Raw genomic sequence first — 20,357 nt, forward strand, 5'->3', positions numbered from 1 at the left:
AAGAAGAGTTAAAAGAAAGAATATAATCAGATTGAATAACTAATATATATATATATATATATATATATATATATATATATATATATATATATGTTGGTTGATTAAAGAGAATATTTTTAGAGGCTGAATTGTGGTAGAAATAAAATGAGAGAGAAGGATGTATGTGTGCTGAAATTAAAGAATTTGTGCAGATATAAATATCAGATTGAAGAGGCACATTAATGGGCTTGGTAGGGTTAATCCTATTCTGAAAAGGAAAAAGGTATGTTGGATACCACCAGAGGAAGGATGGGTTAAAATAAACTTTGATGGGGCTGCCAAGGGAAACCCGAGGGTCTCGGGTTGTGGTTGTGTAGCAAGAGATTATAAGGGCAGCACTCTTGCCTTCATGGCCAATACTCTGAATGATGGTACAAATAATGTGACAGAATGTTGTGTGGCAAAAAAGGCTCTAGTTTTAGGAGCTAAATTGGGCACTTGAAGAGTCCATCTTGAAGGGGACTCAGAGATAACCATTAATGGAATAAAGAAAGGGAAGTTGGATGCTTGCCAACTTGATAAATACATTCAGCAAATTAAAGGACTGTTAATAGAATTTGAAAATTTAAGGTTTCCCATACCTATCGAGAAACAAATAGGGTGGCGGACAAGCTGGCTAATATGGACGCAAATGCAGCTTTGGGGATTCAGAATGAAATATCTCACCTTAGACTTCTTGTTTTAGATTAAAGAAAGAAAGTTATTATTAAATGGCCAAAAATAAAAATAAAATTACATCCTTGCTTATCATTTGGGGAATGCAACTATAATCATGACTCAATCCCCCAATGGCATGTTTATGGCATAGGTTAATTAAGAATTGCACACAGATAATGAACACGAACTTGAACAGCAGAACACTTCTCTTTATTATTCGCATATGCCAGAACATTACATTATGCTTCCCTAATAATATCTGATGATAAGATGAATACAATGCTTCCCGAAGGGGTTATAAATACTTTCCGAAGAACTTTCCCGAAGGAGTCCGTCGGCCAGATACATTATGTCTGCTACATAACAAAAACCTTTCCGAAGGGACCCATCGGCTGATACACAATTTCTACTGACGACATCATCCCCCCCAAAAAAGAAAAGTCGTCTCTTGACGACTATTACAAAATCTCTGAGACAAATCAACAACCAAAATACACTGACTGACTAACTGGTCTTCAACATCGTCACCTTAGCCAATCTAACATCTGACCCTGATAGCCACCTATGCCGCTTTCTGCCTTCCAATTCCGAGTACACTGAACCAAGTGTCGCTGCACTGCCTCCAACTGGATGATCAGCTCCTCCCGAGCTCTCTACGCATCCACCAAGACAACCTCACGGCCAACACCTACTCTCAGTGCCTCTGATACACAGACACTCCATGCCTGCCGCAGCTCCAAGTCTTTTCAACTGGTCAGACTCCCACGACTGATATCCGCAACGACTGGGGGTCCAGGGGGCAACGCCCCCGGCGGGGTCGAGGGGCAGCGCGCCGCCAAGACCAAATTAGCACTTCGCAACCCACACAGAAATGCACGGAACACACCATTTCTCTCATTATCTGCCGATTCTGCACTCTTTTTGGCAACCATGGATGCGTCCCCTTCCCTTTGGCATCATCTGTCACTCATTCTGAACAACTTGATTCTGTTGTCATTTTTTTTTTCTTTTTAGAAAACCTCCTGTCACCCTTCTATGATGAAATCCGTACGGCTTCAATCTTGACACTGTCTGCTGATTGCATATGGATGCCTCCTTCCTGCACACGGGTTTTGATGAAACAAATCTGAAGGCGTCTTCACTATTTCAATCTTCTGGAAAAGCCGTATTGCAATATCCTCCGAAGTCTTCAAAATCCGTACAATGCAAAGTAAAATTTGGCTCCAAATTCCGTACGTTATCCTTCTCAGGCTCTTTAAAAAACCGTACACTACCACAAAACCGTACTACCATCTTGAAAACCATACCACAGTTTGGATTGTCTGAAACCCGTACACCATCCTTCAAATATCAAAAACCGTACAGTAGTCTTCTTCCTAGATATCAAAGACCATACGGTATTCTCCTTCCTTCAGGTGTTAAGGACCGTACGATACTCACCTTCCCTCAAAAAGCTGTACAGTACTTGCCCCTTAAAAATAGTACAGACTCTTTCTTCTAAAAACCGTACGGTACATTCCATCATGTGAGAAATCCGTACGGCGCTCCTTCACTGTGAAATCCATACGGTGCTTGGGGAAGCCGTACGGTGCTCATATTTTACCGTGAAATCCGTACGGTGCTAAACCGTACGGTACCGTATGGTACTTTCTTTTTTTTTCTTTTTTCTTTTTTTTGAATAATAATGAATAGCAAAGTCAGTTTTCCCTTCGACCGTTGTCACCGTCGGTCTGCAATGACGAAGGGGTCTCCCGAAGGCCATTCTGTGACGCAGAAGTCTTCCGGCCGTGGTATACCTTCAGCTTCGAGCCATTCACCGCCTGAGGCACTTCCTATCCATCCAAAATCCATAATTTTATTGCTCCATTGTCCCCTACTTCCCAGATTTGATACGGCCCGACCCACTTAACTTTGAACTTGCCTGGTTTGATCTCATTCCGGTCATCGTACTTCAACACCCACTGTCTGAGTTGAAATCTGCTACGCCTGTTCTGTGTCATCTCCATCTCGCCCAGTTTGTTCCCGAAGCTCGCTACCATGGACTCCGTCAACTACCCCTTCTGTCCGTCAATAACACATTCACTCTGTACTACTACAACTTTTATTGAACCCTTGCTGGTACCTTTCTGCTATATTTGTGGTTCGACATAATACTTTCTTTCGGCGCAGTCGTACAGTAGAATCTTTACTTCTTTTGGGTTCGTACTGTATGTTCTGTCCTTCAGCTTCAGTCATATCCGCGTTTTCTTCTTCGGCTTCTCTGTGTTGCTTCGAAAATTCATTTCTTCCTTCGGCTTCTCCATGTTCCTTCAAACATTCATTTCCTTTGTCGGCTTCTCTGTGTTCCTTCAGACATTCATTTCCTCCTTCGGCTTCTCTGTGTTCCTTCGGACATTCATTTCCTCCTTCGGCTTCTCTGTGTTCCTTCGGACATTCATTTCCTTCTTCTTTCTTACCTTCGTCGATCCTTAGCATATTACAACTTGGAAAGAGCTCGTAATCCTCTATCTGCCAGTGGTAAAGACCATTTACTGAATCCAGATCGTCATCTCCTTCCAATCGTAGGACTCCCTCCTAATCGGGTTCCATACTCTGCCTCCTCTCATCATCTTCTCCTTCGGAATCCGACGATAGAGCTTCTTCTCCAACCATCTGAGTGTGTAGATCGATGACATACTTTCGGCGTTTGCTTTCAAGTGATAAAGTATTTTTCTTCCAATCGTGTTTTGCCTTGGCTTGTATCAACCACCCCAGGCCCAGAATGGCATCATATCCTCTCCGCTTCAGTGGGATCACGACAAAGTCCAACAGGAACGGTTGTGTTCCAATCGTCACTGGCTGCGCTATGAGTACTCCCAATGGCTTGATTCCATGTTGATCGGCTGTTAACAATTGGAAGGTAGGTGGCCACAATGTCGGCTGTCCCAACTTTTTCCAAGTGTCTTCAGGCAACACATTGACACCGGACCCTCCGTCCACAATTGTTTCCGTCAATACAGTCCCGAGAATTCCCATTTCGACGACTGTCGGATGGCGTCCGGATGAGAGGGCTAACAACATCGGATCTTCTGCACTTGCGCCACTCTCCTTCTCCTTTTTGTCCGCTGTACTTGCTCCACTTTCTTGCTCCCTTCCATGTTCTCCTTGTAGTTTAGCAGGGGGAACGATGTTTGTGAGTGCCGATCGGAGCTGAGGCATAGTGAGCAACAGATCACTTATCCTGACGGGTATCTTGGCTTGCAAAATTTGCCGTACAATGTTCTGTTCTGCGCAGTTTCGTACGAAAGTACTCGGCGTGTCCATTTCTGCCTGTGTTGCTTTCTGGATCTCTACCCGTGCCTCCTCCAGTCTCTTCTTTTCTTCCGCCGGTCGGGGTACACTTTCGCTTGCTGCCGCATGATGGCCAAAACCTCTTCTTCGTCCATCCCGACGGTGATCAAGTTTACTCCCGACTTCGGACACCTAGCATCTTCATGATCACCAGGTCCACACCATCTGCATAACAACTTCGGTGTGTTCGCCGTTGTACACTCTCAGGCGAAGTGACCCCACAGATTGCATGCGCGGCATTGAACAATCGGTCGACCATTCGCATCATACTGAATTCGACTCCTTCCGCCTATATTGTTGTTGCTGCTATTGTTGTTATTTTGACCATGCCGGTTGTTTCTGTATCCGCCCGATGTGGCTCCTTCCGTACTGGTGTTCCGGTTCGCTCCTGACGGGGATGCCTCCTGTGTCAAGAACACTTGTTGCAGTGTCCTTGTTTTTAAATTGAAAGGGCATTCCTTTACCGAGTGTCCCAGGATCTGGCAGATTTCACAAAATTGATCTTTTGGGCAGGATCCCTTCGTATGGCCTTCTTTCTTACACTCCATGCACCATAGGTCATTACCCTTAGTCTCCTTGTTCATGTTTTTGAATTCCTTCATCATCCGCATCATATCCTTCTGGAGGGCACGAACCTTCCTGTTGCTTCCCTCGTCATCGCTGCTATCCTCTCCTGGAGATGCATCGTCATCTGAATCGGACGAGTTGTTCTTCTTCTTCTTCTTTGTCTTCTGGTCACTTTCGAGGTTCATTGCCCGATTGTACACTTCATCGTATGTCGATGGTGGCACGATCTTCATCTTTTTCCGCAACTTCAGGTGAAGGCCTTCAATGAACCATCTTTTCTGGAGCCCATCTACTGGCTTATTCTCCATTTTACTGATTAAGTCCTTCAACCTCCTAGCGAAGACCCATACTGTTTCATTCTTCTTTTGCTTGGTATTGAATATCTCCGCTACAATTTCATTATCGTCACGTAGAAGTTGAAATTCTGCGATGAACTCCTTCTTAATGTTGTCCCAACTGTTTAACTTCTGTGGATCAATATCAGTAAACCAATCAATCGCAACACCCCGTAGGGTAGCGGGAAATTATCGGATCCATTCGTTTGCATCTGTTATACCATTTGCCCTCCATATTGTTTCACATGTTTTACAATGTCGAATGGGATCAGCTGCTTCATCACCATCAAATTTAGGCAATTTTTCCTTCAGACCTGCCATTATCACTGTATGTTGAGGGTTTTGTTGTGTACCTGCGCTGTTTTGCACTCCCGCGCTGTTTTGAGCACCTGCGCTGTTTTGAGCTCCCGCACTGTTTTGAACACCCGCACTGTTCTGCACACCCGTGCTGTTCCGCACACCCGTGCTATTTTCTACACCTACGCTGTTTTCAGCTTCCACGCTGTTTTCGGCTTCCGCGCTGTTTTCCGCTTCCGCGTTGTTTTTGGCTTCCGCGTTGTTTCCAACACCCGCGCTGTTTTGTGAAGAGGGTTCGTTAACCGAAGCTGTTCGTTCCGGAAGTATATCTCGGACGAAGAGGTCACTCCACGCTCGTGCTCCTTCGGCACTCCGAGCCATGCAAGTCAATCTCCTTCCGTCAGGATTCTCTTCCCGTGGCGTATGCAAGTTCAAAAACTCCTCCCTCGCTTCTTCCACCAAATCAAGCCATTGTCGAGTCTCCTTCAACAATCCTTCCGCGCTCTTGTTTCCATCGGCAATCTTCTGAAATCTCCTTCGACGCTCTATCTGCTGAGCCAAAATTAAATTTTTCTGCGCAATGCGCATGTCATCTTTTTCCTTCAGCTTACTCTTATCTTTGTTCAACTGATTCGGCATTTAATTCATATCCGCCTGCCTGCGTACCAGGTCCATCGAGCAACGGCGCCAAATGTTTACGGCATAGGTTAATTAAGAATTGCACACAGATAATGAACACGAACTTGAACAGCAGAACACTTCTCTTTATTATTGGCATATGCCAGAACATTACATTATGCTTCCCTGATAATATCTGATGATAAGATGAATATAATGCTTCCCGAAGAGGTTATAAATACTTTCCGAAGAACTTTCCCGAAGGAGTCCGTCGGCCAGATACATTATGTCTGCTACATAACAAAAACCTTTCCGAAGGGACCCATCGGCTGATACACAATTTCTACCGACGACATGGCATTTATCATATTATAGTATCCAAAGATCACAATCTTCAGCACATGTCCAATTGTGATATCATTTCTCGGCACCCCGGTGTATGCTTGTTTCCAGAGTGTTCAAAGCAAGTTAAATTAAGAAGGAAGACAAGGCAAAACACAGAATTTTAAACAAGGGCAAAAGAAAAGAAGGCAAATTTTGCGTTAGGCTCAAGAACCAAACACAAACTTACGAAGGAAAGATTACAGTCGGCATTTGAAGAACATATTCATGTTCGATGAACCGGATTTCTTGGAAGGCATACAGCAGATGTATAGTCTAGAGTACTTAGATGATTACTGGAAGTAGCATTCAAACTTGGACGTGGCCTCATTGTTTTTGGCACTGGCACTAATGGTGGCCGAAACAAAGGAGGAAGTATGTCGGGTCGTAGTAGCTTGTGTTGACTCACAATGGCTGCTAGGGTTGGAAGAGATAGTGGAACGTGTTGTTTTGGGTGTGGGCATAGAGATGGAAGAAGAGCCATGGAGATTGATTGGTGGCGGGGATTCTTTTATACAACCCCTAGTAGTCTGGTCTTCTACAAGTCCAAAAGGGGTGCATGTCCCAAAGGCAAAGCAAGGCTGGAGGAAGATAGTGGACTTTCTGCAAGGGAGGATTTGGGTGTCGGCTGAGAACAAGCATGGTTTCATGAAGGAAACACCATGCAAGAGCGTGTTAGCTCCACGACAGCCCTTGCGTCATTAGATTGTGAAGAAGAATCAAAAGGAGGGGGGAGAATCCTTGGCGAAGGGCATGTGGGTGGATGTTTCACTGATAGAAGAGGCGGGAGAAAGCAGCAATAAGCATTGCCGAGTTTTGCAGGGGATACCAAGGCCGAGGTCTGTGTAGAACGATCGATCCACTCCAACATTCACACAAGAGGTTGCAGCTCACTAGTTTAAGGAGTAGTCAAAGGAAGATGGTGGAGGTCATCAGTGTTAGCCCTTTGTGCACCTTTTTGTTTTTTCTCTGGGTGATTTAGTAGGTTTGGGTGGATAGTGCTTGTGGCAGGGTGTTAATACTCTGTATATTTTGTAAAAACAAATATGTATGGCCTTGGGGATGGGTAGATATAAGTTAGTAAGGTATTTGGCTAAACTTTGCAAATGGCATTGTTGTAACTTCTCTCTTTAATATCAATACAAAAATCATAATGTTACCTATCAAAAAAAAAATCAGATTGAAGAATGAAAATTGTGCAATTGAAGTATCCATCATTAATTGCATAAGCAATAGTATCAAGATGGAAAAGCAGTTTGTGTGCAGTGGGTTGGTGCTCATGAAGACAACTATGGGAGTTAATGCGTCCAGTAGGTCGGTGCCTGTGAAGTGTAGCCTCTAGTAGGTTGCTGCCAACTAATCATTGTAAAGGAACAAGTTAATATAAAAAGCAATTATTTGTCATGGTTTTCTCCCACATTGGGTTTCCACATAAACATGGTGTCATTGTATTTATGTGCATAATTGTTTATTTCAGTTAATAAAGCTTGTTTGGATAAAAGTTTTAAATTGAAAAGTTGTTATTATACTGATTCACACCCCCCCCCAACTCAATATAATCATGTGCTCTTCATGGTTATGTATTGAATCTAAGGTGGTACATGCCTAGGCCTGCTAGAGTCACACCGATATAGGATGATGAGTGAAGGGAGGTTTCTTCAAGTGCATTGATAGGATGTATGATGCTGCAATCACTAACAAGATTCAAACTGAGTGGATGAAAGTTGCTACTCTTGGGCATTATAAAGTTGTAGCAAAGGCGGACATAAAAACTATGTCACAGGAGGATCTCATTTTGTGGTGGACTTGTCATGGACCAAAATAAGTGACTACCACACTAGCCATTCATTTGTTATCTCAAGTTTCTAGTTCTTCAGCTTATAAGAGGAACTAGTCTACTTATACCTTCATTCACTCTCTTAAGACTTATAGCTTCATCCACTCTCTTAAGAGGTATACACTTACCTCTAAGAGAGTAGAGAAGCTAGTGGTTGCACATAGTACCTTGTGTATCACTAACCAAAGGACACGTGTACCAGGAGAGCCCAACTACACGATGGGATATAGAGCCTAAGAAGCCATCAAGGATTGATGAGGATGAGGATGCTTCAGATGTAGGGTTGGTTGGTGTTCCTTTGACGGATCTTGACCTTGGGGAGTCTAATAGTTCCAATGATCAAGAGTTTGTCCTCTCAAGGGATGATTAGAGGCCTCCTTCACTACATTTTGTCATTTTGACATTTTGATTTTGTACTTGTTTTGATATCATGCTACTAATTGTATTCATCTTTATGGTCATATATTTTTTATATCATATAATAGAAATCTTCTATTATAACCCGAGTTTCCAGGATGGGGAGACAAAAGGGGACAGGAAAATGGGTTTTTGGGATAGATTTATTTTTCCCTGAGTAAAGTAGGGGACAACAAGGGATGACAGTGGGGACAGCTATATAAAATTAAGGAAAATTTTAAATATATAGGGAAATTTTAGAATTTTTTACGAAAAAAGTGAATAAAGCATGCTTATATACATTATAAAATGTTAACATATAAGGTTGATGTTAAATAATTTAAACTGAAAATGCACATGAGCATGAAAGTCGGCCAGGAGACAGCCAGGGGACAGGGTTCCAAAATTCAAACATTAAATTTATGGGACAGCCAAGGGGCAAGTTTCCAAATGTTTCCAAGGTTCCATGATGGGTCAAATTATGCTGGAAACGCATCCTCAAGTAACATTGGAAATCTTCCATTTGCCGATTTGACAATTTAAAATTCTATAGTATTGAGTAATCTGATTTCAAATTAGTAATTTGATATTGAAAACTTCAATGTTCATTGCTCGATGTTCAATGTCCAAGAATTTACCATTTAGTGTTTGGCATTTGCACTTTTGCTACTTTACTTCTTAATAGTCTTATACATCTTTTCATAACTAGCACTTTAAGTAATAGATGTATTGTACATATTGCATATACACCCCACCCCACCCCCACCGTCGTCCCCAACTTGAGGCCCTTTCGTTTCCCCCTCCCAGAAGCTCATCCACTTATCCCCAACGGTGGTGTAACTATGATATAAGAAGGGGATTTCTTACCTGGGTTTACAATGAAGGGTAACAAGCCACTTTATTGATTGCCAAATTAAAAAGAATAAACTAATATAGCATAAAAAATATCCTAAAATTTGAATGACTCTATTAAAAAGCCTATTACTAAAAGCTAATTAACCATTACTAAAGACAAAAAATTCCGAGTAAACGTAGTGTTCATGTTTTTGTAGCTTCAATCAAATAAATCTTATAAAACCAAAACTATTGAATATATATACTTCAGATATATATGTGTGTGTGTGTGCGTGGAGAGCTAAGTTACCGGATTCAAACCCTGGAGCTCGGGTCCGGGTCCGTATTTGAGCTCTAGTCCGCTATGGGTCCGGGCAGGGTCCGTACTTGGGCCTGTGGATCTGCCTGGGTCTGCACTTGTATGGACCCGGGCATACCCACAGGCCCAAGTATGGACCCTGCTCGCACCCGCCGTGGACCCGGTCAAATCCAGGAGGACCAGCAGCATGTGAGGCCAAAAAGTGGCCATAAAAACATTTAAAAATGAGTTTTTTTATTTTTATTTTTTTTTGCAAACCCTAAAGTAAGGCATATTAGATGCTTTTCATTCATCTAATCTCTCATTCGCTTTCTCATTTTGCTCTCTCATTTTCGTGTAGCCATTTTGCAAGTTTGAATAGAAGGTTGTAGAAATTGTTTGTGGAGTCTCAAATCCTTCAAATAATCAGTGTTGAGTGTTCCAAGTATGCATTTGATCCTTCCTTTTGCTTCTTTCATAGTTTGTTTTTAGTTTTTTTAATATTTATTGTTCTAATTATTTATCAAGTTTTGTATAAGTTATGAAATTTTTTTTTTAATTTTTTTTTATAGATTGCAAGAACCATAGAATGAGTAGTCAAGGTTCAATGGGTGGGGTGGGATCCCAAAGATTTAAAATTGATAAAAGCTCTCCTTTGTGGAAATATACAACAAGAATTGAGCAATGTGTTGGAGGGGGAGGGTATATATGGAAATGCAATTTTTGCCAAAACCAATATAGATGCTCATATTACCGAGTTAAACATCATTTGATAGGCCCACCAGGTCAAGGGATTACCATGTGTGAGGGGCCTCTAGAGGGAGGTAAAAAGGGGTTGTCGGCTCCTCAAATAGCAGGCATGTTAAAAGAACAACAAGAGGCTGATAGGTTAGTGTCAAAGGCAAAAAAAGATCAATCAAAGCAAAAACCACCAACACCACCCTCTCAAACAACCACTAGACGACATCCCTTCCTACCTACCTCATCTGTGGATGAAGATGAAATAGAAATACCCCCATCCCACAAGAGAGGCCCATTAGATAAGGCATTTGAAAATGAAAAGAGAGAAATTGCTGACATAAAGATTGGGCGTTGCCTCATTACAAATGGTGTTTCATTCAATCTAGTAAGATCACCTTATTGAAGAGAGATGGTGCAAGCAATAAATGAAGCACCTCGTGGTCACTGAGCCCCTGGATATGAAAACTTGAGAACAACCATATTGCATAATGAGAGAAAAAATGTAAAAAACCTCCTCAAACCAATAAGAGATTCTTGGATCCAAACGGGGTTGAGCATTGTCTTTGATGGATGGAAAGATTGCAAAAACCGTCCATTAATAAATGTGATTGTTGTCTGCCCCTAGGGGGCGATGTTTTTGAGGGCGGTTGATTGTGAAGGGCAAGTAAAGGATGCAAATTTTATTGCCGAACTTCTCATTGAATCCAAAGAGTTCGTGGGAGTTGACAATGTTGTCCAAGTAATAACGGACAACACTAAAGTTTGGAATGCTGCAAGTGCTTTGGTAGAAGCACAATATGAGCATATCTTTTGGACACCATGCACTGTCCACTCCTTGAACTTGGTGATGAAAGCAATTGGCACCCAAATTGAATGGATGAAAAAAGTGTACGAGGGTGAGCAGATCCAAATGTTTGTGACAAACCACATATGTCACAAGCAATTTTCAAAACTTTCTCCCACTTGGAATTATTGAAGGTAAATTTTAAACTTTATTTAGCTTCATTTATCATTTTAATTTTTGTGTCATACTTTACATAATTTAATACATACTTTTAAACTTTTGTGTTATTATATTAACTTACAATTTGAATTAACATGGTAATAGGTTGCTGAAACAAGGTTTGCTTCACACACAATCGTCCTTAGACGACTTGTCAGGGTGAAAGAAGCATTGTGTAAAATGGTTATTAACAACAAATGAGATGGATGGAAGCAAGTTGATACAGAAAAGGCTAAAACTGTAAAGGATTTGATCTTAAGTGATGATTTTTGGAATAGGGCGGAATATGCATTAGAACTCACCGAGCCCATCATGTCTATGCTTCGGTATGCCAACACTGATAAGCCTTGTTTGGGGGACATATATGATGCCATGGACTCCATGCTAGAAAGAATGAAATCAGAAAGTTTAAATTTTTATACAATACTTTATCCTTGTTTATTGAGAGATTTTGATTTTTTATTTTAATTAAGTTATTAACACTACATCAAGATAACTTGCATGTACATCATTTGACATCCCAGTAGTCGGAGGAGAGAGCAGGATCCTGAGGATACCTTGTACAATAAGGTGAAGAAAATTGTTCTACATCACTGGTACAAGATGACTACACCTTTACAACTCCTGACATATGCACTTTCTCCCAGATATAATAGCAGTGAGATACTTTCTATTCCTGGTAGAGTGGCACCATATAGAGATCCTGAAGTTGCTACTAGGTATAAGAGGGCATTTAGCAGGCTCTTTAGTGATCCTGATGTGGCATCGAATGTTAGGAGAGAGTTTGTAGGTATTGTCTTAGGCAAAAATGCAAACCCTGATGCATTCAATGACCAAAGTAGAATGGATGCCATTGGATGGTGATACTTACATGGGCAAAGTTACATGTACCTCCAACCTCTTGCCATTAAGATCTTGTCACAAGTATGTATTTAAGTTATTTTTCCTTTTCTTATGACCACTTAGCTTGTCGAATTAGCACTCTTAAATTCCTATTGTATTGTAAAATTACAATTTCTAATTTTTTTAAATTGAGTTGGTTGTCTCTCTAGGTTGCGAGCTCTTCTACTGCTGAGCAGAATTGGAGTACATACTCCTTTATCCACTCAATGAAGCATAACCGGTTGGGTTCGAAAAAAGCAGGGGACTTGGTATTTATTCACAACTGGCGCCTCCTATCACACAAGGATCCAGGATATAAGAAGGGACTAGAGAAGTTGTGGGATGTACTACCCGAGACTTCTAACTTGGATATGACAGTCCAAGACATATCTAGAATTGCCTTGCTAGATGTTGAGGAGGACGAGGAGGAGGGTGTGGTTGCATCTGGGGCTAGTGGAACCAGTTTGGGTTCCAATGATGAGGAAAATGATATAGATGAGGATGAAGCCATTGATCCCTCATATTTTGATGACCCATTTGACCCTTGAAGAGCATTTGCATCTTTGATAAACTATGTTTAAACATTTGTCATTGACTCATTTTATGATTTATCACCATGTTTCAAACTTTATTAAATTATAATTTATTATCTATCAATCTAATGAAGTAGTCTATGTTTTGAAATTCCATTTTGCATTTTAGTAATTCAATGTATGATTTTATTTTAAACATTAACATAGATTAATGAGTGAGTATTTAATGTTTATCTTTGACATTTGGCATTGATTGATAATCAAGTAACATTGATATATTCATACTATGAAATGACTTAGTAAGTTAGTTTTACAACTATGCAAGTTTTTTTAGTTTTTTTTGCATATATATATATATATATATATACTCACGAACCCACCCACGAACCCAAATGGGGGAAAAAATTTGCCCGAACCCACAAACCCTAACCCCGAACCGAAATCCATCCCCAAACCCGAATCGGCAACTTAGGTGGAGAGATTAATATAATAATGATTCAAGAGATATTACGTATACATAGAGAGAGATGAATAATTGTTATTATATTAAACTCATAAAAAATAGTGTGTTAATGAATAGACATGTCCCTTCATTGCATGAAGCGACATGTCCCTCCTTGGCCCATTCTTTATATAAATGCAAGAGATCGCTGACCTTTGGAAAACACATAAAATAAAGGCGGTGCTAGTACATTTGCAGCGATCCTAAAATCAACATGGTATCAAAGCCAGGTTGCAAATGTAGAAAAGGAGATGAAAATGACAGAGATTATAATTTTCTAGACAGCTTTAAGAAAAATATTGAGAGAATTTGAATTTATTCCCTGAAAAAAAACTACAAAACCTATAACGCACCCCAAATTAGGACCCCTTTAAAAGTCAAAAACTGGAAAGCAAAAATCTCTGAATTTTTTTCCCAACAATCATATATTATGTCATGTGTGTGTCGGTTTATCTATCTGTGTGTCTGTGGCTGTGTGTGTGTGTGTCTATGTGTTGAGAAAGTTGAATGAAATGTTATAGCTCGGTCATATTGTATTTATTAATCCGGTACCACAGAAGGCAGCACTCCTTGTCATTGGGGACCATCTCTCCACTTGCAACTTGCATATGGTGCGGTGCAGATTCGAATGGAGGTGCTTTTTGTTCCATCGGCGTGGGTGCGAACATGCGCGAGCGCACATGTGGAGAAAGTTGAAAGTTGAATCAAATGTGATAACTCAATCAGATTGTATTTATTAATTTAATACCAAAGAAGGCAGCACTCCTGGTGCAGGGGCACCTCGTCAAAACCTTCATTTTTGGTTTCTAGTTGGTTTGGTTTTTGGGCATGTACAAACTCTAGCCAAGTTAGGGGTGTGAGTGAGCTTGGACCTTGTAAAGGTCATCTTTTTGGGTTGCAGAAGTTAATAGGTAGATGCTTTTGGTGTGTGTTTGTGAGTGTAGCTTGTGTTAGGGGGCATAGTTCTAGGACCATAGAAAGTATGAAGAAGGTGTGATTTTAACCCACCTTGTCCTGTATGAAGTGGTTTAATCCTCTTGCATGGATTAGAACTCCTAACATGTCATTTGGGAGTTAGAAAGAGAGAAGATGTCAATAGATGTCAATTGGGCAACAATTGGGAAATGTTGTCAAGAAGGCAAAAATGGCCTAATTCATGCATATTGATGTCCTAGGGGCTAAATCATGCCTAGACATCATTTATGAATCAAATTAGACAGGTTTGGAAGTTCCCAAGTGAAGGAGAGGAAAGTTGCTCAAAGATGCCAAAAGTTGTCAAGATTGTGCAACTTTTTGAAAAGTTGCTTAACAACTTTTTCGCAGAAAAGTTGCAAAAACACAAGGAGGAGTTTGGTGGTTATTCCAACTGCCTGCAACCTCTTTGGAAACTTATAAAACCATCAATTAAAAACATCCCAAGGGTTGGGAGTTTTACTTCGCAATCTTGTAAAATTGGATTCACGTTTCCCAGTTCAGTTTTAAAATGCTTTTTAGAGTTTTGATTGCATGTATGGACAAATGGATTAAATCATTCAATCTAGTGTTGGATTTGTGTTGCTTGTGTTCGTACAGTACTTTTCTATTCAAGTTGCAAGTTCATAGGTGCTCATCTAAGTAGGTTTTGAAATTCATTTCTAAGTATCCTGTGTGTTGTTCCAATTTTGTCCCTCTGAGCAAAAAAGGCTCCCCCATGAGTTCCTACCGTGAGTTCTTCATAGCTTTAGGGGTCATGGAAGTAGAGCCAATGTACATACTATATATAAGTTTTGGGGCCCTGGAAAACATGGCAAGCTTTTTAAAAGTGATGCCCTAGGCAAGTCTGCTATACTTGGTTAGGTGATCACAGCATTGAGAGAGAGTTTTTGGGGTTTGAATGTATTGAGGATTTCAAACCAAGTGTTGCAGAATGAGGAGGGTTGAGTAATGATAATAGCTGCCAAAGGAAAAGGCTTCATGACAAGTTTTGCAATGGGAAAGACCATGCCCTAATCAGACCTGTCATCCTTATTGTGAAACCCTTAAATATAGGCTTAAAAGTTGCTTTTGGGTGTACAAACATCATAGAGACTTGAGACCCACAAAATCTTGAAGATTTTCCAAAAGGATAATTGAATCTAAAGTTTGTTTGCCACTTTATTCGGGGAAAATCAAGATTACAGTCCAAAAACTCAACTTGGAGGGCTAATCCTAGTAGCCTTGTTTTTGGCAGTTTTGGTGTAGGAGTAAGGAACTTGGGGGTAACTTGTAAAACTAATGTTGAGAGGTCTAGGGGAAGCCTTATAGCACTTGTAGGAGACCCTTCCTCTACAAGGGTGAGAGATATGGTCAAGGAAGACTAAAGAAGTAGGCCAACAAGTGGGCTTGAAAAGGTATGTGGGGAAGAAGGAACCAAAACCATTGGTGTAACTAGGTAGAGAGTGGATAGTGGATGGTGTAGAGGTCCTCTAGGGATTAGGGCATCAAAATGAACCCTAATATGCTAAGAGAAAGCCTGAGTCAGTCCTTGGAAGGATAAGGACTAAAAGAGCAAGATAACCTAGCATTACATCAACTCCTTGTCAGTATCAAATGTGATAACTCAGTCATATTGTATTTATTAATCCAGTACCAAAGAAGGCAGCACTCCTTGTCCGTGCGTGTGCACGCACGTGTGTGGAGAAAGTTGAAAGTTGAATCAAATGTGATAACTCAGTCATATTGTATTTATTAATCTAGTACCAAAGAAGGCAGCAGTCCTTGTCAGTATCAAATGTGATAACTCAGTCATATTGTATTTATTAATCCAGTGCCAAAGAAGGCAGCACTCCTTGTGCATGTGTGCGCACACGTGCGTGGAGAAGGTTAAAAGTTAAAGTGCACAAAGATCTTCTATTGATAATTATAAACCAACACAAGTAAAAATTATAACTAGGGACTTAGTTGTGAAAAGATGAAAAATGATATGCAATAATATACATGAAATGTAAAGTAGATTAGATTTTAGAAATGAAATGAAATGAAAGATTTTAATGTCCACGAGGCCAAGGCAGCCTGTGGGACCCACACATAGCACCCACCCCCAAAATAGGGGAAAGATTAATCTAGCTGTAAACTTTTGGTTAACTTGTCTCTCCGTCGATGAATTTTGATAATCAAGGTCGTTGTTCTCCTCAACTGATTCTCCTCAAATAAGTAGTACAAGTCTCTTTTCTCTAAGATCTCTGCATACCCAGATTTGAGGTCACTATATGTTGGGCACTCCATGACAAAGTGATGCTCCGTCTCCACCACCCCCATATTACAGAATAAACATGTTCTGTCTGCCCACTCTTCTTTTTGGAACCTGCCATCTACCAATTTCACATCTCAGCTAGTGAGAACTAGTTTTGAGTTGAGCTATAAGCATTTTTGCTCTCCATTTAATAGTTGCCCTTATATCGGCCTTTTCATCATGACTAGAAGTGGATTTTCCGCCCCTTGTGTCTTGTCCAAATGATATTACAAATTTTTTCCATAACAAATTTCTTTATTTCTTTATTACTAACCGGGCAAGTATGGATGTTAATATCCCATTTTCACATCCACTTATCATTTTGCTTCATCCATGTGCCTTTTCGCCTGTCAAGCTTTTCATCAGTGACTAGCCTAGGCCAATGATGTTTTTTCAAACCTGGAGTTTTCTTCAAATAACTTAGCATCCAAACCAATGCGACAGCTTCTAACGGAAAAGAGCCAACCTCAACCAATAAGATCTCATAGGACACCGTGGTCTTGGTTTTGAGATTGCAAGTAATGAAGTGCTTTTGAATTCTTTCTACCTGTCGCCATTTCTGTTCGGACATACTACTGCCCCAAACTTCACACACGTACAGAATCACCGGAGTGACCAGCAGACCAAAAAGGGTTTTCATGATCATCCAATCCCATAATTCTGTATTCCTACACCTGTTTGGTAGAGAATATAATGCCTTCCAGCCCCCTTGTATCCTCTTTGATCTGCATGTATCCCAATTGAGTTTGTTTTGAAAATCTATACCCAGGTATTTGTACTCGTTCACAATCTCAAGAGAGCTACCCTCAAACAGAAACTCGTCCGGGCCACCCCTATTCCTTTTCAACAAGAAGATCACAACTTTGGTTTTGCTTGTGTTCACTTGCATTCCCACCTCATGGCAAAAACTTTCCAGTGCTTTCTAGTGTTCTTTCAAACCCTTAGCCGTCTTGGCAAGTATGATGAGGTCATCTGCATATAGGAGCAGTCTTATCACAAAGTTAGCCAGCTGCACCCCTCACCGTTGGTCTTGTTTAGCCATTCTTCCAACTTGTCAATGCAAAGCCCAAATAAGGTTGGAGATAGCAGACGCCCCTATTTAATCCTCATATTGCTGCCAAAACCTTCGAATAGCTCTTTTGCAGTTCTAATTTTAGCTTTGACCTATTCATATAATCTATGAACAGCAGTACTAAGTTCCTTAAGAACTTCCAACTCTTCCATTCTATCCCAAAGTTTGTTATGTGGCATTGTGTCAAATGTTTTTTTAAAGTCAACGAAGCAGCAGAGAGCCTCGGCCCCCTGAGTGTCCCAAATGTTCTCTACCAAATATCTGAGAGTGACCCCGTGATCTATAACGGAGTGTTTTGGTCTAAAACCCGCTTGCCCCTTTGCTCTTTTACCTTCTGTTTCAGCCCATTTACTGATCTTCCATTCTACCATGCTGCTAAATAACTTTCCAAAGAGGGGATTGATCATGATAAAAATGGAGGTTCCCTAAAGGCTGCTAAAAATGAATTTGGTGATCTTCACAAAATCTGATTTTCAGTGTGATGAATGGGATTTTATCATATCAAGTTAATCATTTTCAACTTCACGATATGTATTTTTCCTCCTCCATATTTTGTGATGTTATGGTTTAAATGGTTTACTGTGAACGAGCAATCACCTGCATGTCTCAAGACCAAGTAAGAACTTTGTGGTTTGAAATGATTTTAATTGTTCCCATGTGCAAATCATACACCCATTTATATTGCCATTAGTGAGGAAGAGCTTTAAATTTCTCATATTTTCATTTTTGGTAGGTTGCCCAGGTGCCGCTCTGTATATCTATTTCACCTAGGGTTTTTCCCTCTCTTTTTATCTGTCCTTTTAACTTTTCTATTTTTTTTGTGCTTGCTGGTAAAAAGTACAGAAACCCCAACAAGGAAGACTGAAGGAAGTCGCCCCGTGATGATTTGCCCATCTTCTATTACAGAATTCTTTACTATACATTTGGCGGTTCACTTCTTTGCAAGCCACAAATTAAAGATTTACAACCTAAAAAAAGCACTTTTAATAATTTTATATGCAGTACAGAATCTAGGACATCATTTGGCAAAACCTAAATTGGAGAAACAGATAACGAAAACACGAAGCAGCCATTCACCCGATAGATTTTGACCAAAAGGGTAATGAATAATGTTGCATTGGGAATACTATCATACCATAGCTCGTATCAATTATCTACAAGAAAGAAAAATCAATTCCAATTTACAATCTTAAGCACTCAAAAAATAAGTGGCAATGCCATCAGCAGGTGCAGAAACGTGGCGTAGTGATAGTGAACTTGGGAATTATAGACTGCATTTTACTTTGCACCGTAATGGGTATTTTTATCAGAATAAATTCAACCAAATTCTTAAGAAAATACTCCCGCTTTCCATCATTATTTGAAAAATTTAACATGAATTATAATGGAATTGTAAAAGGGAGAAAAGGGGACCTACAAAATTGTGATACTCTGCAAGCCTCGCAATCGTAGTACTCTCCCCGCCCGGAATTATTAGTCCTGAAATCCCTTCCAGCTGCTCTGGCTTTCTTACTAAAACCCCCTTCACCCCAAGTTTTCCAAGAGCTGCCATCCAAATACTAGTCAATTCCATATTTTCAATACAAAATTATTGGTTTCCAAAAGTAGAGATTTTTTTTCAGACCCAAAAAATTTTCGAGAAAATGTCACCTGCCAAGTGCTCGTGGAAAGAGCCTTGCAGAGCTAGCACCCCAATCGACATTTTACCTCTTCTTTGTCCCCTCACTAATCAAATGTGCATCTATTCAACAAATGACAGAAGTTGACAGTCTATATGTAAGCTCTAGGTCATTCAATTAGGGCGCTGTGACTGATTGACAAACGAAGAGAGTTAAAAACCACAGTTTTCTTGGGAAATACATTACGTCTCTATATCAGAGACGTGGAATTTTCCCATGCATAAAGAAGTTGAGCCGTACGCGCATCTTGGTTCTTCAAACCATGGACTAGAGAATGTGTGTCCACAACAATTTGGCGGTCGTCGAATTATTTAAATGCTTTATACATGCAGATATTCAGCATTCAACAAGGGCCGTTTGTCTCCGAGAATTGCCTAATGCGGCATTCGTCTACGCTGAATAAGCTCTTTTCTATATTCGTGTATTCTAAAAATAAGTTTTGGAATATCATTAGAAGAGTTGAAATATGCATATTCTATGTTTGGTTGCAACAATTGAAATAAGGATTGGAATAAGTTTTGTTTTAAAATTTTAATAAAAAAAAATTTGATATGGTAATATTTTAAATAAACAAGATTTTTTATTTATAAAAAAAATTTTAAAATTTTTTTTTAAATCTAAGTATTTTAATTAGCTTTTATTTTATTTTTTAAATTGTTTTTTAAGTGAATGATATACCACAACTTTTGAAATTCATCGAAATTCAAATGACATTATATTATATATTATAAATTTTAATTCTAAATTAAATTAAATTATTTTAATGAGTATAAGATCAAAGCAAAAATCATCTTATTTTTAAATATATTAAAAAAAATAAAAAATACAAAATAAGTCGAGATCATTTTTTGATATTTAAAAGATTTATCAACATAGTTTTAATTATAAGACTAAACACAAGATTTATTTATAAAGATAATTTTATGAAAATTTAGAAAAGATATCAAATCTGATATTAGTTTTTTTTGTCATTTAAAAAAAACACATATTAAACGTTAAATAATTTTGACCTAGTTTATATCTTATGATGAACGAACAAAATAGTCAAAAAATGCATTTGAGTGACAAAATACAATCAAACGACAAAATCACAGACCCGACAACCC

General features: G+C 39.7%; 1 protein-coding gene across 2 annotated transcripts in view; it reads right to left on the reverse strand.

The window, feature by feature from the left end:
- PDX2 (pyridoxine biosynthesis 2) overlaps window positions 1–19,545 on the reverse strand; it is an 88,241-nt gene extending 68,696 nt beyond the window's left edge. For both annotated transcript variants that reach the window (XM_089792528.1, XM_089792527.1), the window contains exons 1-2: window positions 19,223–19,545; window positions 18,990–19,117 (exon numbers count right to left, since the gene is read on the reverse strand). In XM_089792528.1, coding sequence (XP_089648654.1) covers window positions 18,990–19,117; window positions 19,223–19,274 — 180 coding nt within the window. In that variant the 5' untranslated portion in view covers window positions 19,275–19,545. The remainder of the gene's footprint in view (window positions 1–18,989; window positions 19,118–19,222) is intronic.
- Window positions 19,546–20,357: the final 812 nt, after the last annotated feature.

This window comes from Cupressus sempervirens, chromosome 7 (genome assembly GCF_028749045.1).
Source record: "Cupressus sempervirens isolate cs-2001-9-10 chromosome 7, ASM2874904v1, whole genome shotgun sequence".
NCBI classification, from domain to species: domain Eukaryota; kingdom Viridiplantae; phylum Streptophyta; class Pinopsida; order Cupressales; family Cupressaceae; genus Cupressus; species Cupressus sempervirens.